Here is a 14,895-nt window from a genome sequence, read left to right as displayed (position 1 = left end):
TATAGAATCAATTAATTTTCACAAATGGCGTCTTCGATAATTTGAACGTGTGACCATCGATATATCGTTGAATATAAAATAAATTTAATTTATACGTCAGTACAGTAAGATTCTGAATTCAGGATCGTTATCTGTCTTTCAACGAAAATACTATTTGCGATATATCGAAATTTAATTCGATACAAGTATTATCGAGTAAATTTCAGTGCGTTCCCAACATTTTTTCTTTCTAATTAAACATTAAAATACTTACATTTTACATTGCTAATCATATTTCGAAAGATGAATAGATTAGATAGAATTCTAATATGATTTCTTCAGAGAACGCACTGAAAAATTCATATACGAAAGGGTTATAACCTACAGAAGCTTATATACCGATGTAATAGTGAAGACAATGTTTCCCTATTACGCTTGTAGTTCATATTTTGCCCATACCTATCGCTGAAGTCATATATGATAAGAGCGAAGGTGATGAACAACCTTAGAAGCACTTTTAACGCGAATTAAACGTTCAATTTGTTAGAAATTAATATTATAAAAATGGCAAAAGAACTTGCTGACGATATTTTGAAATATCTAGATGAAAATGGTGAAGTTAATTCATTAGATTTAGCAGAAATTTTTAACGAGGATCATCAAAAGATTGTTGGAGCAATTAAGAGTTTAGAAGCTCTTGGAGATGTAAAAGAAATTTATTCTACATATTTTTATTAAGTATTAATAAAAAATGTTTTTAATTAAGCTTGCTCTACCACTATATGTTAAAATATATTTGATGAAAAATTAAGCAAGCTTTTACATATTTCTTTTTCTTTTAATAGTTAATCAATACAACATTAACTAGCCAGCAAAAATGGGAAATAACATCAGAAGGGCAACATGTAATAAAATATGGTAGTCATGAAGCTGCAGTCTATTACTCTGTACCTGACAATGGAATATCTCGATCCGATATCGACTCTTCTGTTCCTTTTGCAAAAATTGGTTTTTCCAAAGCACTTGCTGCTGGTTGGATCAAGCTTGATAAATCTGATAGTACAACTATTGTTAGGAAAGCAGTACCATCTATCACGGATACTATACAAATACATTTGAAAAATCTTGATAGTATTCCAGAAAATATTAAGAAAGAATATAAAAAAAGAAAATTTCTTCAAGAAACGTAAGTCTTTTACGATATATGAAAACTATTATACCTGGCTGCTTTTATAAAACTTTTCTTTTTTATAAAAGTATTATAAAAAGCATACTCCTTAAGAAAGGCCCGAAATTTTCTATACAAACTGAAAAGTTAGAAACAGACTTGACTGCGGAATTGATAGCAAATGGTGCTTGGAAGGATAAGAAATTCAAACCATATAATTTTGAAGCACGTGGATCCTTCCTAGAAGTTGGACATTTGCATCCTTTGCTTAAAGTAAAAAGTGAATTTAAAAAAATATTTCTGGAAATGGGGTAATTAGAATATTTATCAATATTAGTAAATATTTTTTTACAAAATGTAAATTTATAAGATTATGACATATATATGTTAACTTTTAGTTAATATTATACTAATACATATATTTAAAAGACACAAAAAAGTAAAACTTGACATTATATTTTTCAGATTTACAGAAATGCCTACAAATAATTACGTAGAGAGTTCATTTTGGAATTTTGATGCCTTGTTTCAACCACAACAGCATCCTGCACGGGATGCACATGATACATTCTTTATTTCAGGTACTTGTCTATCAGGACAATTTTGGTTTGATTATTATATCAAAATACATAATAATTTACTTTGCAAAAATAACCATTTCTTAATTTAGAACCAAGTCATAGCGATCGTTTTCCTCCTGAATATTTGGAAAAAGTTAAGAAGGTTCATAGTGAAGGTGGTTATGGATCTCAAGGTTATTGTTATGATTGGAAAATAAAGGAAGCCCAAAAAAATTTACTTCGTACTCACACAACTGCAGTTAGTGCACGGATGCTTTATAATCTTATGCAACAGGTATATTTTGACAGTAGTGATTATAGCTATGTCATAAAAATATGATAATAATATGTTTTTCTTTTCAGGGAAAATTTAAACCTGTAAAGTACTTTAGTATTGATCGTGTTTTCCGAAATGAAACTTTAGATGCAACTCATCTTGCTGAGTTTCATCAAATTGAAGGTGTAATAGCCAATTATAATCTTACTTTAGGCCATTTGATTGGTATGCTGTATGAATTCTTTAAAAAACTTGGCATCACCGAACTTAAATTTAAGCCAGCATACAATCCATATACAGAACCAAGTATGGAAATATTTTGTTATCATAATGGTTTAAAAAAATGGATTGAAATTGGTAATAGTGGAATGTTTAGGCCAGAAATGTTATTACCTATGGGTTTACCTGAAGGTGTCAATGTTATTGCATGGGGTTTGTCATTAGAAAGGTATGTGCAAGTAATGATATTGAACTAGTGATATTATATATATAGTAAAAATCAAGAAATTACTTGTTTAATTAATATCCATAATTTATTAGGCCCACGATGATTAAATATGGTTTAAATAATATACGAGATCTTGTTGGACAAAAGATTGATTTGGAAATGGTATACAATAATCCATTGTGTCGATTATATAAGTAAATATCATTTTTAATATTTTTTTATTGTTAAGCTAACAAATTTATTATATATAAACATCTTTATATATATATGTATGTATATATATATTGTAATACTTTTTAATTTTATTTGATAAATTTACACTAAATTGACAAGAAAAAAAAAAAGAGAAAAAAACCATTATATTAGAACAGATTAAAGTTTCTTCCTATTCAGCTGAAAAAATTATGTTGACAGAGATAGTGCTCAAATTAAATCATTGAAGATAAAATCACAAAAACCATTGGATGCAGATATTTCAAAGATAGAGGAGAATCAAAATCAACACCATACATCACAGATAATACATAATATTACAAGGATTGAAAAGCAGAAACTTATTATTTTTTGTGATCCACATTATCCTATATACTCTATAGAAAAGATCTTAGATCTTGCAAAACCTTATTTAAAAATAACCATGTCGACTCACATACATTCTTCTGTAATGGAATTACCCATAAGTTTACAAAACTTCTGTTTAAATTATCAAAATGTTGATAGAGATGCTCTTGTAGACATAATATTAATTTGGAAGGTCATTGGCATTGACCCTATTATGCAATCATCTAATATGTTTGAGTTAAAAGGTGAAGTAAATATAGCACGTTATTTGAATCGTTTAATCGAATGTCAAAAGCCTAATATATTAATATATGAGAGTAATGGTCCTTTATATGCTAATCAAATAGATTTTCACTTAGAAAAAATACATAGTATTTTGCATGAAGTTTCAAAAGATCAATTATATAAAATTTTCAAACATTCACCATATGCATTAGGAAAAAATCTTTCGGTTGTAGACATTGTTTTAGATTCTATCAAAAAACATAAATTGAGAAGAAAATAATATTATATATTAAATCCAATAAATGTCGACTTTATATTAAACTATCTTATTTAAAATATTGTTTTGTACTATCTATTCTCAGTTTTTTTAAATATTTTCCTACAAGTATAAACGATTTATATATTCTAATCTTTCTATTCCTTCGCCTTTCTAATCATGTATATATCAAATTATTTACCTATGTAATGTTTTACGTGATACATGGATTAAAATAGATTAATCCTTCGACGAAAAATCGATTCTACGATCAGAAATCGAGCATGAGAACGAAGAAACTGAAAGTTGGAAAAAATTATGTCCTTGCTTGAATCTTCATTTTTAAAATGAGACCTTATTCATCCAAATTTTTCAAGATTTATGCCTGTACTCATTGTTCACGTAAATCATTATAAACTCAGGAGAGATGAACAGCCTTAATATAAAAATCATTTAAACATTAGATCATATATCATTAAAAGTGTTACAATTTAATACGCATATATAAACAATTCGGATTTTTTTTTAATGATTAATCGCATATCATTGAGATAAATAAATATTTTGTTAGAGATCCTTGTAAATCTATGAGATTTTTTTCTTTCTCTAAACAAAAATGCGAGATCGAAATAATCGATATTAATTGTTTAAATGTTATAATCGACCATTCAAGATCGAAATAAATGATGAAAAATAACCTCTGCTATATGACCGGAAATATATAATCTAACAATGCCAATACATACTATATATATATAACGTCCTTTCATAAAAATATTTTAATTATCAGATTATGATAATTACGTTATGCTATCATAAATTATCAGATTATATATAATACTACCTTTTTTATTGATATATATTACTCTATAGAATATTATAGTATATTACTACCATTATATACCGTAAGAGATCTCGGACCTATGTAAACAGAATTTGAGGAAATATATTGACATATGAATTCTCCAAAAACCTCACATATACCAAATCAGTGGTTACAATAAGTACAGTTAGTACAGTTATATCATAACATGAGGATAGTAGAAAGTTTTTAGAATTATAATAAAAATAGTCTGAACACACACTACCAGTCGTGTGGAATAATCATGGCGTCTACTTATATAAAGGATGAACAAGGTTATTATGACTTTTTTTTATATATTATTGAATTTTCGCATTATATTTTACAAAATCTTTTTGCTTGTAACCTCAACAATTTCTTCTATTCTTTTCTATATAATTTTTTTTTTACGAAACTTGTTGCTTTTAACCTCAAAAATGTTTACAGTTTTCCTACATAACTTTTTATATCATTATTTATCCAATGTGTAAATTCTTTTTAATTTTAATTTTTTGTTTTAATTAATGTTAGTTTTTTTCAACAAATTTACTAACAATTTAATAAGAATTTAAAACATTAAATTTATGTTCTTATTTGTTCAAATCATATTTATAATTTTTCTGAACATTGTATCTTGTATTTGTCTTATAGGCGGAACATTTATTCCAGCCAGTCAACGTCCAGATGGTACATGGCGTAAACCACGTCGTGTAAAAGATGGATATATACCACAGGAAGAAGTTCCATTGTATGTGGTATATTTGAATAAATTAAAAATAATAAATTAAAAAGAAATCTATATTACTTATTCTAATATTCTAATATATACTAACTTTTATTATATTCTAGATATGAAAGTAAAGGCAAACAATTTATAAAGAACAAACCTATTTATCCAGTAGGAGCAAGTCCAGAGTTTATAGCTCAACATAAAGCTAAACAAGAAGCTTTGGCAGCTAAAGCAACAAAGTGTGTAATGTGTACACAACCTAAATCAGAAAATAAGAAGAAAAAGAAGAAAAGTAAAAATAAAAATACAGAGATTATAATAGAAGAATTATCAAAAACTACTATTTCTCAAGCTAAAGTTGAAGATAAAGTATCTGCATTGAGTAATGAGGTAAATAAAACAAATCAAACACAAACAGTTGTTGATACAGAAAAAAGAATAAAGAGTCTTCGTAAAAAGATAAGAGAAATTGAGGCATTGGAAGAAAAAATAAAAAGTGGTTTATTAAAAAATCCAGAAAAGGAGATTTTAGAAAAAATGCGAAGAAAGAATGAAATAATGAAAGAAATAAAATCTTTAGAAGCAAAAGTATAAAATGCAATTGTTTGAGATATTTGTATGAATCAAATTGTGATGTTTATTATTTTCTTATCAAAAGAAATATATAATGTATGTATATTAGTATCTAATAATAGTAGCATGCATTTCGTTTATCTTTTATAATAATTGCAAAATAGTGTTATGTTGCATATTATATTTTTTATTGCAACTTGCAATAAATAATATTAATGTAATTTACAAAAAACATTCAATTTAAAATAGATATATATCTGCATGAAAGAAATCACCTTGTAATATACATTGTATTATGCGAATACATCACAATATTTTCCACCTTGTAAAACCATTAAAACTTATTGAAGAATAATACACCTGTAACACTAGTAAAATATACAACCAGAGTTTTGTAATTAGATATAAGATTCATATTGTTAAACATCAGACTTGACACAATTTTAAATTAAAATATCTTAGATTTAAGAAACATATTTCTGACAAAGCATCGTTAAGACTGGTGTACCTTTTACATTACACAATTTTTATAATGTCCTGTGACAAAGTTATATCATAAATCAATGATTATATTATATATATATTCTCAATATTACTTTTTTAGTACCACCAATACACCTTTTTTTATATAAGTATATACGTTAAATGTGTTAAATACAATAGTTATCATATGCAATAACAGTAACTAAAATCAAAGAAATTTTTTAATCATGGTACGATATATACGGTAATATGATTATAATACGTTTAAAACAAACACTTTAGACAACATACTTCATATATCACAATGATGTATGGTGTACAGATATTAGATATAAATATATAAAATTTTTTTTTTTATAAAAATTATGGATTATGGAATTTTATTCCATTGTACATTCAGATTGGGTTCTGGAATCTGTAAAGTAAAAAAAAATATATATATATATATATATATATATATATACTTAAATGTATAGGATAAGTAAAACAAAGACACATATCATTGACATTATATTACCTTCATTATTATGTTGTCTACACATGCTGTACGAATACGCGCTGCAGTTGCAGGAGAATCTAATCTGAAATGACCATAAATATTCATATCTTTACGTGCAGCTTTAATTGCTTCTTTAATAGCAAAAAAGACAGATGATGCCAAAAACAGAGGTGGTTCTCCAATAGCCTGAAAATATATTCAGATATTACAAGTTGAAAAAAAATAAGAAAAATATATATATATTGAATATATATAAATAAATAAATAAATAAATAAATAAATAAATATATATATATATATAAATATACATACTTTTGAAGAATAAACAGTTCGAGGATTAGGAGCACCTTTCAATAATGAAACATTAAATTCTTGTGGTATATCAGCAAATCCTGGTATTTTATATGCTCCAGGTCCTCTGCTATAAAGATATCCAGTTTGAGAATACATCAATTCTTCTAATGTAAATAATCCATAACCTTGGGTAAAAGCACCTTCTATTTGACCTATGTCAATAGCAGGATTTATACTTTCTCCTACATCCATCACGATATCTGTCCTCAGTATCTATTTTGATATATACGACCAATTAGTTTTTATATATTATACAATTTTATATATGCACTGTAGAATATATTTAAAAGAAAAAAAACTTTGGACAAAATAACTATTAAAAATTAATCTAATAAATGATATGGTTAAGTTAAAAACGATACATACTTGGTGATCACCTGTAAGACAATCGATCACTACTTCTGTACAAGCAACGCCGTAAGTAAAGTAATTATAAGGATTTCCTGAATTAGTTACAAAAGAATAGCCAATGTTTGGAGTTTGGTAGAATCCAGTTGCTGAAAGACTGATTCTACTCAAATATGCCTTCTTTATCCATTCCTCCCAAGTGCCATTTGGATTATCATCAATTATAGGTTTCAATCGTTTCATAATATCATTGCATGCGTACTGAAAACAAAATATAGTTGTGTAAGTAATTACAAAGTACATTAAAGGAAAATATATTCATATATTTTATGATTTATATGTAAATACCATGAGAGCCATGCCATTTAAATCAGATCCACAACTTGCAGCAGTGGCAGAAGTATTTGGTACTTTATCTGTAGCAGTTTCAACAATATGGATCTTTTCTGGATTCACTTTTAACACTCTGCTTGCAACCTAATATTTAATGTATTTGATATAGTAAGATTATATTATTAATAAATTTACATCAATTATAAATAAATATTAATAAGTACTTGAGTCATTTTCGTATGTAAACCTTGTCCCATTTCAATTCCTCCATGACTAATTAAAACAGAACCATCAGTATATATATGAACAAGTGCTCCAGCTTGATTTAAAAATAAAGTAGTAAATGAAATTCCGAATTTCACAGGTACAACAGCTAATCCTTTTTTCTTATATCTATGATGTCTATAGAACAAATTAAATACAATATTAATAAATAAATATAACAAGAATATAATAAAATATAACATACACACACAGATACGTACTTATTAAATTCTTCAACTGCAACTTTTCTTTCATTATAATGAGCAGAACTTAAACATTCTTTCCAGCAACGATCTAAGGTACAACGAAGAAGCTGTTGATTATAGTGAGTTAAATCTCCTTCTTTATACATATTTAATTCTGCTATCTGTAAAAAAAATTATTTTTTTAAGCATATAATTAAGCATGTTTAATAAGTATGAATCTGTTTAAATGTAATACCTTTATAACATCAACTTCTAAAAATTCAGCAATATGTCTAATAATGTTTTCTGCAGCAAACATGCCTTGCGGACCGCCGAAACCACGAAAAGCAGTATTAGAAGGTAAATTTGTTTTACATAAATAACCATATGCATGTGTCACTGGTATTCTGTAGGAATTCTCAAAATGAAACATTGTACGTTCTAATATCTACAAAATAATTGAAAATATTATTTATTATATAAGATATTCATGTGCCTTTATTAATTTCATAATTAATATGCAAGATTATTTACTGATGCAGAGAGGTCAACAGAATATCCTGCATTATTATATATATGTATTTCCAAGACATCTATCAAACCATTTTTTTTAAATCCAACTTTATATTTGAAATGGAATGGATGTCGTGTGCCCATCATCATCATATCTTCATCTCTATCCAGCATGCAACGCACAGGTTTGCGCAATCTGCCAAAAATTGAGAACATATATCATTTTATTTTATGTTAAAATTAACATACAGATTTTATGAATTTATTTTTAATTCCTTTAATAACGTACACACCTATGTGCAGCAAGTGCAGCTGGTATAGCAAGCATATGTGGACGAGATTCTTTTCCTCCAAAACCACCTCCTAGTCGTTTAACACGGACATTGATTCTATTTAGATGCACATTTAAGACATGAGCAACAAGCTTCTGTACTTCAGAAGGATGTTGATGTGCACAAAACATTTCTAGTTCATCTTCTTCTTTTGGTATAACAATAACAGCATTTGTCTCTAAATAAAAATGTTCTTGTCCACTTGTATGTATTTCACCTTCCAATATATAATCAGTTTCTGCAAATGCTTTTTTTGCATCTCCTTTAATAATACGTTTTGAAAAATCAGAGAAGAATGAATTATGTTTAATAGCGTCCTAAAAAAATAAATTATAACATTACAAGCCTCAAGGAAAAATTTAGTTGATACATACACATTCAGCTATATATATGTAAAAAATATTAAGAAAGAAGAAATATATAACGATTGTTATATTTTATTATTACTAACCTCTATAGATATAATTAAGGGTTGTATATCTTCATATTCCACAATAACGCTTCTTGCAGCTTTTTGTGCTGTAACTTGATCAACTGCAACGATTGCACCTATAACTTGTCCTTGACTAGTGACCTGAAAAAAAATGATACATGTATTGACATATAATGAAACATATATCATATGTTTCCACATTAGATAATTTGTTTTTAACATAAATTTCACTCTCAAATTACCTTATCAGATTTAAATACTTCATCATCATATACAATAGGTCCAACCCAACGTCTATCATCAGGAATATCTTTTGCAGAAAAAAATGCTTCAACCCCTTCCATCTCAAGAGCTTTTGATGGATCAATTTTTAAAATTTTTGCATGTGATCTTGTTGACAACACAAGACTTAAGTATAATTCTCCATTAACTGAAGGCATGTCATCACAATAAATTGCTTCACCAGTTGCTTGTTTAAAGGCACTGGTATGAACAATTGGTCGTCCTAATAAATCAGTATGAGCTTGTTCTTCAGGTACCTATATATATTCATACATATAATGATTTTGATACAAAAATCTCAGCAAACATTATTAACAGATATTTATATATTGAATTAATAAATTTTTTATATGTACATACAATTTGATAATATTGTGAACTTTTTGGTGGTTTATAATGGAAACATTCTGATGCACTTATTATTTCACTTGGAAGTGGCTCTATATTTGACGAATTTATCGATAAACATTTAGTTATATGTAAATATCCTTTGAAAAACAAACTGAAATATGATATAAATGTATTTATAGAAATAATAATTTTTTCATTATTTATTGTATATATAATATACTTTATATAACATACCTTAGTGTAAGAGCACGACGATACATTATCATTCCACCAGGAGCATTGTCTGATAAATCATTTTCTCTAAGTAATGAATCATATACAATCTCCAATATATTCTCATCCCATTTTCTAAAATTATAAAAATTATTAATTATTTCATTAATTGCCCATTATGTACAAAACATTGAAAATTATTGAAACTGATAGATTTTAAATACTGATTTGACAAACCTATTAATTATATTTTTACACGTCTGAAGAGCCATAGTAGTGGTTGGCGCCTTTCCGCCAAATGATAAATATGCTTTTTCTATTATACGAGTTTGATCTTTAAAAAATACATTAAAAGCCATATTCACTATTGCTATGTCATCATCTCGCCTTCTTGCTTGTTTATAAGCAATAAAATATTGATTCTAAAAAAGAAGATACACATAATCTTTTATATTTTATATATTACAACTTTTGTAGTAATTTTAACTTGTTCTTACCTTATAAGAAAAAGGAATTATAATTGAAACAAGAATTTCTTCGGGCTCTACAATATTACTCCGATAACCAGTAAAAAAATTTCTATCTAATAGTACTGTCCTGCATCCTTTTTTTAAACTATGCAGAACTAATTTTACACCAGCAGCTACAAATATTGGAACTAAATCTGATACAGGACTTCCAGTTATTATATTTCCAGCGACACACTGCACATTATAATATTATTTAAATCATAGATACTATGATCTTAAAAATTTAATAAAAAAAATTATAAAAACTTACAGCTACATTTCTAATTTGTTTACCACCAAAAAAATGTAACATTTTTACTATCTCTGTAAAAATTCTTGTCTGAAAATCTAAAAGAATAATTATATTAAATATATGAAAAAAAAATATATATTTTTCTTTTTTTTTTTTTAATATTTAGAAATAATAATTCACCTGGTTTTATTTTGATATAATGCTTAAGAGCATTTTGTAATTCATTCAAAGTTATACTTGCACCAATTGTTAATGCATCATTGGATTCTGTAATCTCATGCAGCTCTTTTATTTGTGTTGGGTGTATAATTATTGGATAAAGGAAATGTTTGAATTTTACTTCCACACCTGGAATGTAACTTAAATATGTAATATAGTAACTATGTTATATATGAAATTAAAATAAAACGAAGAAAAAATACAAACCAACTTCTGTATTTCCAACTACAATTTTGGCAGATGGATACTCATGTTTAAGAGTAAGTAATTGTGTTAAATTTATAGGTCTAAACCAAGTTACATTTTTTCCTTTTAATATTAAGTATTGCTCATTAAGATAAGAAGAGACCTATAAATACAAATATTGTTATTAATAAAATATATTGAATCTCTATAAAATTAACTCATAAACTAAATAAATGCAATTAAAAAGAACTATTGAATTTTCAAATAACTTTACTTGTAACTTTGGTGGAAATATTAATTCTTGAGAAGGATCATATGGACAGAAATCTTTAGAATTAAAAATCTCAGTAGGTTCAGATGAAAATGCTTTCTTGCAGCAAGCATCTCCCATGGAACAAACTCTTTCACATCCATTTTCTTTAGGTATTTGATTTGCCAACTGTGCTTGTTCCCATTCTTCAGTGAAGGTTCTAAACCCTTCTATAATTGGTCGATATCCTGTACATCTACATAGATTACCTAAAAATTGTACATATACAATTTTTTATCAAATTTATATTTCATTATACATTAATTAATAAATGTTTTTACCTTGAAATGCAATTTCTAAGTCTTTCATTGTAGGTTTTGGTGTGTTTCTCAAAAGAGTATACATAGACATAACGATACCAGGTGTACAAAAACCACATTGGGAGCCATGTGCTTTAGCTATTCGTTCTTGAACAGGATGTAATTTTGTTTTGATGCTACCAATTCCTTCCACTGTAGTCACTGCCAAACCATGTACAGCACATATTGGAAATAAGCACGCATTTACTGCTAAGTGACTATTAATATATATAAAAATTAAGAAAATAATATTTAGTTTTTAATGTAATTAATATTGTCTCAATATTTTATCTTAAATGAAGAAATAAAAGGATACACAATAGATTTAGTTCTATGATCGTATTTTGAAATCATGACTGTGCATACTCCACATCCACCTTCAGCACATCCTAACTTGGTTCCAATTAAATGTACTATATTTATATAGTTAAGGTTCTATAGTTAGTGTTATGTCATATATTATTCTCTTTATATATTGATATTAATAAGGATACATTTATTGCGAAGATACCACAGCAAAGTCCATTCTGGATCTACCTTATCATCTAATACCTAAATTAATTAAACTTGGTAAATCTAATATTACATTATAACATCATTTATAATATTTTTTGTTTTATATAATTTATATTGGTTGTTACTTAATTTAAGATATAATTTACCTCTTTTCCATTTACATAAAAAACAAGAGTATTCACTGTAAGCTGCTTATATTCATCATTAGAAATTCCTCCATTGCGTATTTTCAATTTGTGATTGGTATCATGTATAGTGTTCACTGTTCCATTTATAGCACGCTTCATTATTCTATAAAAATTATATTTTTTATAAGCAAAGTTATGCCAATATTTTTTATCTATATTATAATGTTAATATTTCAACCTTGAAATTATCCTGGATTATTTTTAATTTTTAAAGTAATTCTTATAGTTTATTAAAAATTTAATACTAAAAAAAAATATAGTACCATCATATAATATTTAATAGATTTTTATTTTCATCAATCTTTTTATAATTAATTTGTATTATTAGTAATAATACATGTATTGTGCTTCTATTTTTACTGTGTTTTTTGTGTTTTATAAACTTCTGTACAAAAAATATTTGCAGGATATTTCAATGTGAATACACAAATTTGGTTATTTATGATTTTATGTTATGATGATATATGTTTTTATGCATTTATATAAGAATAATATTTGCAAAAAAAATATATGATTATGAATATGTAGTTCATCTTGAACAATTCATATTTATTCCCTAACTTTTTTTGACTTGGATCAAAAAAAACATGGCTTATTACAGATCTACTTCCTTAAAAAGAAAGATATATAAACTACAAAAAACATTTTTTTTAAGTATCTCATTAATTAATCATTTCTTGACATTATATCTTTGTACTTTTTTATTCAAAATAACAAGATTGATCGATTGACAAATCAGCCAATAAGATAAAATCCATGTTTTCTACTTATTTTAAGTTATTCCCCTGATATAGTAATAGAGTAATGAACAAACACTTGTGAACCAGATAAAAATAAGATAAGTTTATGATAAATGTATTAGAATATAAAAATGTGTAATTTCACAATGTGTATTTCATTTATATAGACTGCATAATATAATTGGCATTATTATTATTATTATTAGTTTATTATTATTATTATTATTATTATTATTATTATTATTATTATTATTATTATTATTCACAATTGCAGTTTCATAATCATTCTTTGTAATTCATCTCTGTTATATAAACCATTATCATTTATATAGATATAATAGCTTGATGAAAATTTGTAAAAATTGTAATCTTTAAATAAATATATATATATTTTTCATATTTTTTCAAAATAATCATTTTGATACGTTTCAATTAAATTAATTATAGTAATGATAATTTTAATAATAGATTCAAAACAAATTAAATGGTAAATTATTGAATGGAAATAATGAAAAAAAAAAAAAAAAAGAAGTGCATTAATTTATACTGACGATGAAATAGAATCGCGTAATACGCGCATATGAGCATGCGCCCAAGAGAAAGACTTGTATAAGAAATTTGTATTTAAAAAGTATTCTACGCTGATTACAATATCATATTTTTCATTGATACGAATAAATAAAAAAAGATGTAAAAGGAAAAATTAAATCAAGAAAGAAACTTTCTTACAACAGTTTTCAATTTTTATAGCGACATTTAAACATCTTATTTCATATTCTATTATATATATCGTAGTATATTTAACTTATTAACTTATGATAAATTCTACGAAAATATAATAATAGACTTACCTTTGATAATTAAATTAATACTTGCCGACGTACAAATACATAAAATAATTTACTATGAATAAAATAACTACGAATGATAAAATATTACAATGGTTTTTTTATACATTCATAAACTTGGTATGCACAATATATTAAGTTCACCGAGAGACTGACATGTTAGAGACTGTAATTGTAATATTCTCCCTACTTTAGCTTGATTGATTAACGTCCACAGCTCGACTCAGAAGTATCTTATGTTTATTACTGTGATACGATAAAATATTACGATATAAGATAGATATGTAGATTATATCCATACTGCGCCTTTTAATCAATATCATTGAGTTTATCGTATCTTTTTTCAATACTTATTTTTAACAATTTCAAGAAATGAGTAAACAAGGCTATCACAAAATTATCGTGTTTTTTGTATAAGTATTATTTTCTATTGTCATTGCGTATGTTACTACGTAAACGATGTCGACATTCTCCATATGATTTTTCTTTTTGTATGTACATATACATACAATCTCATAATCAATTTTTTATATTCATATATATACATATATATATATTCGTATTTTATAACATTCCAGTTTGTTATATAAGTAAATGATTTTTCATTTGACATTAACTC

The 14,895-nt window shown here is 26.0% G+C and overlaps 3 protein-coding genes across 4 annotated transcripts; 2 read left to right on the top strand and 1 right to left on the bottom strand.

Annotated features, from left to right (window-relative positions):
• Positions 1-77: 77 nt before the first annotated feature.
• LOC127069061 (phenylalanine--tRNA ligase alpha subunit) lies at positions 78-3,629 on the top strand. Of its 2 annotated transcripts, none has more exons than XM_051005734.1 (8): positions 78-684; positions 825-1,165; positions 1,237-1,458; positions 1,613-1,728; positions 1,818-2,002; positions 2,071-2,432; positions 2,525-2,626; positions 2,847-3,629. In XM_051005734.1, exons 1-8 carry the CDS (start codon positions 544-546, stop codon positions 3,496-3,498), a joined length of 2,121 nt encoding a protein of 706 aa, XP_050861691.1. In that variant the 5' UTR covers positions 78-543; the 3' UTR covers positions 3,499-3,629. The 2 variants fall into 2 exon arrangements, with proteins under 2 accessions (XP_050861691.1, XP_050861693.1); XM_051005736.1 differs by having other exon boundaries at positions 84-684; positions 2,826-2,989.
• Positions 3,630-4,367: 738 nt separating this feature from the next.
• On the top strand, positions 4,368-6,002 carry LOC127069065 (partner of Y14 and mago). Its single transcript, XM_051005741.1, has 3 exons — positions 4,368-4,611; positions 4,967-5,063; positions 5,165-6,002. The coding sequence occupies exons 1-3, from the start codon at positions 4,581-4,583 to the stop codon at positions 5,637-5,639; spliced, it is 603 nt and encodes a 200-aa protein (XP_050861698.1). The 5' UTR covers positions 4,368-4,580; the 3' UTR covers positions 5,640-6,002.
• LOC127069058 (xanthine dehydrogenase) lies at positions 5,782-14,528 on the bottom strand. Its single transcript, XM_051005728.1, has 25 exons — positions 14,280-14,528; positions 12,647-12,791; positions 12,479-12,536; positions 12,301-12,397; positions 11,967-12,202; positions 11,650-11,894; positions 11,397-11,538; positions 11,151-11,318; positions 10,989-11,065; positions 10,706-10,912; positions 10,446-10,630; positions 10,230-10,343; positions 10,005-10,146; positions 9,605-9,901; positions 9,381-9,503; positions 8,891-9,246; positions 8,619-8,793; positions 8,341-8,532; positions 8,121-8,266; positions 7,860-8,037; positions 7,651-7,779; positions 7,321-7,563; positions 6,913-7,167; positions 6,619-6,786; positions 5,782-6,516 (listed from the first exon to the last, which is right to left on the bottom strand). Exons 2-25 carry the CDS (start codon positions 12,785-12,787, stop codon positions 6,472-6,474), a joined length of 4,119 nt encoding a protein of 1,372 aa, XP_050861685.1. The 5' UTR covers positions 12,788-12,791; positions 14,280-14,528; the 3' UTR covers positions 5,782-6,471.
• Positions 14,529-14,895: the final 367 nt, after the last annotated feature.

This window comes from Vespula vulgaris, chromosome 14, assembly GCF_905475345.1.
Source record: "Vespula vulgaris chromosome 14, iyVesVulg1.1, whole genome shotgun sequence".
Lineage (NCBI taxonomy): Eukaryota > Metazoa > Arthropoda > Insecta > Hymenoptera > Vespidae > Vespula > Vespula vulgaris.
The sequence above is the reverse complement of the archived record's forward strand: the minus strand, read 5'-3'. Positions and strand labels throughout refer to the sequence as shown.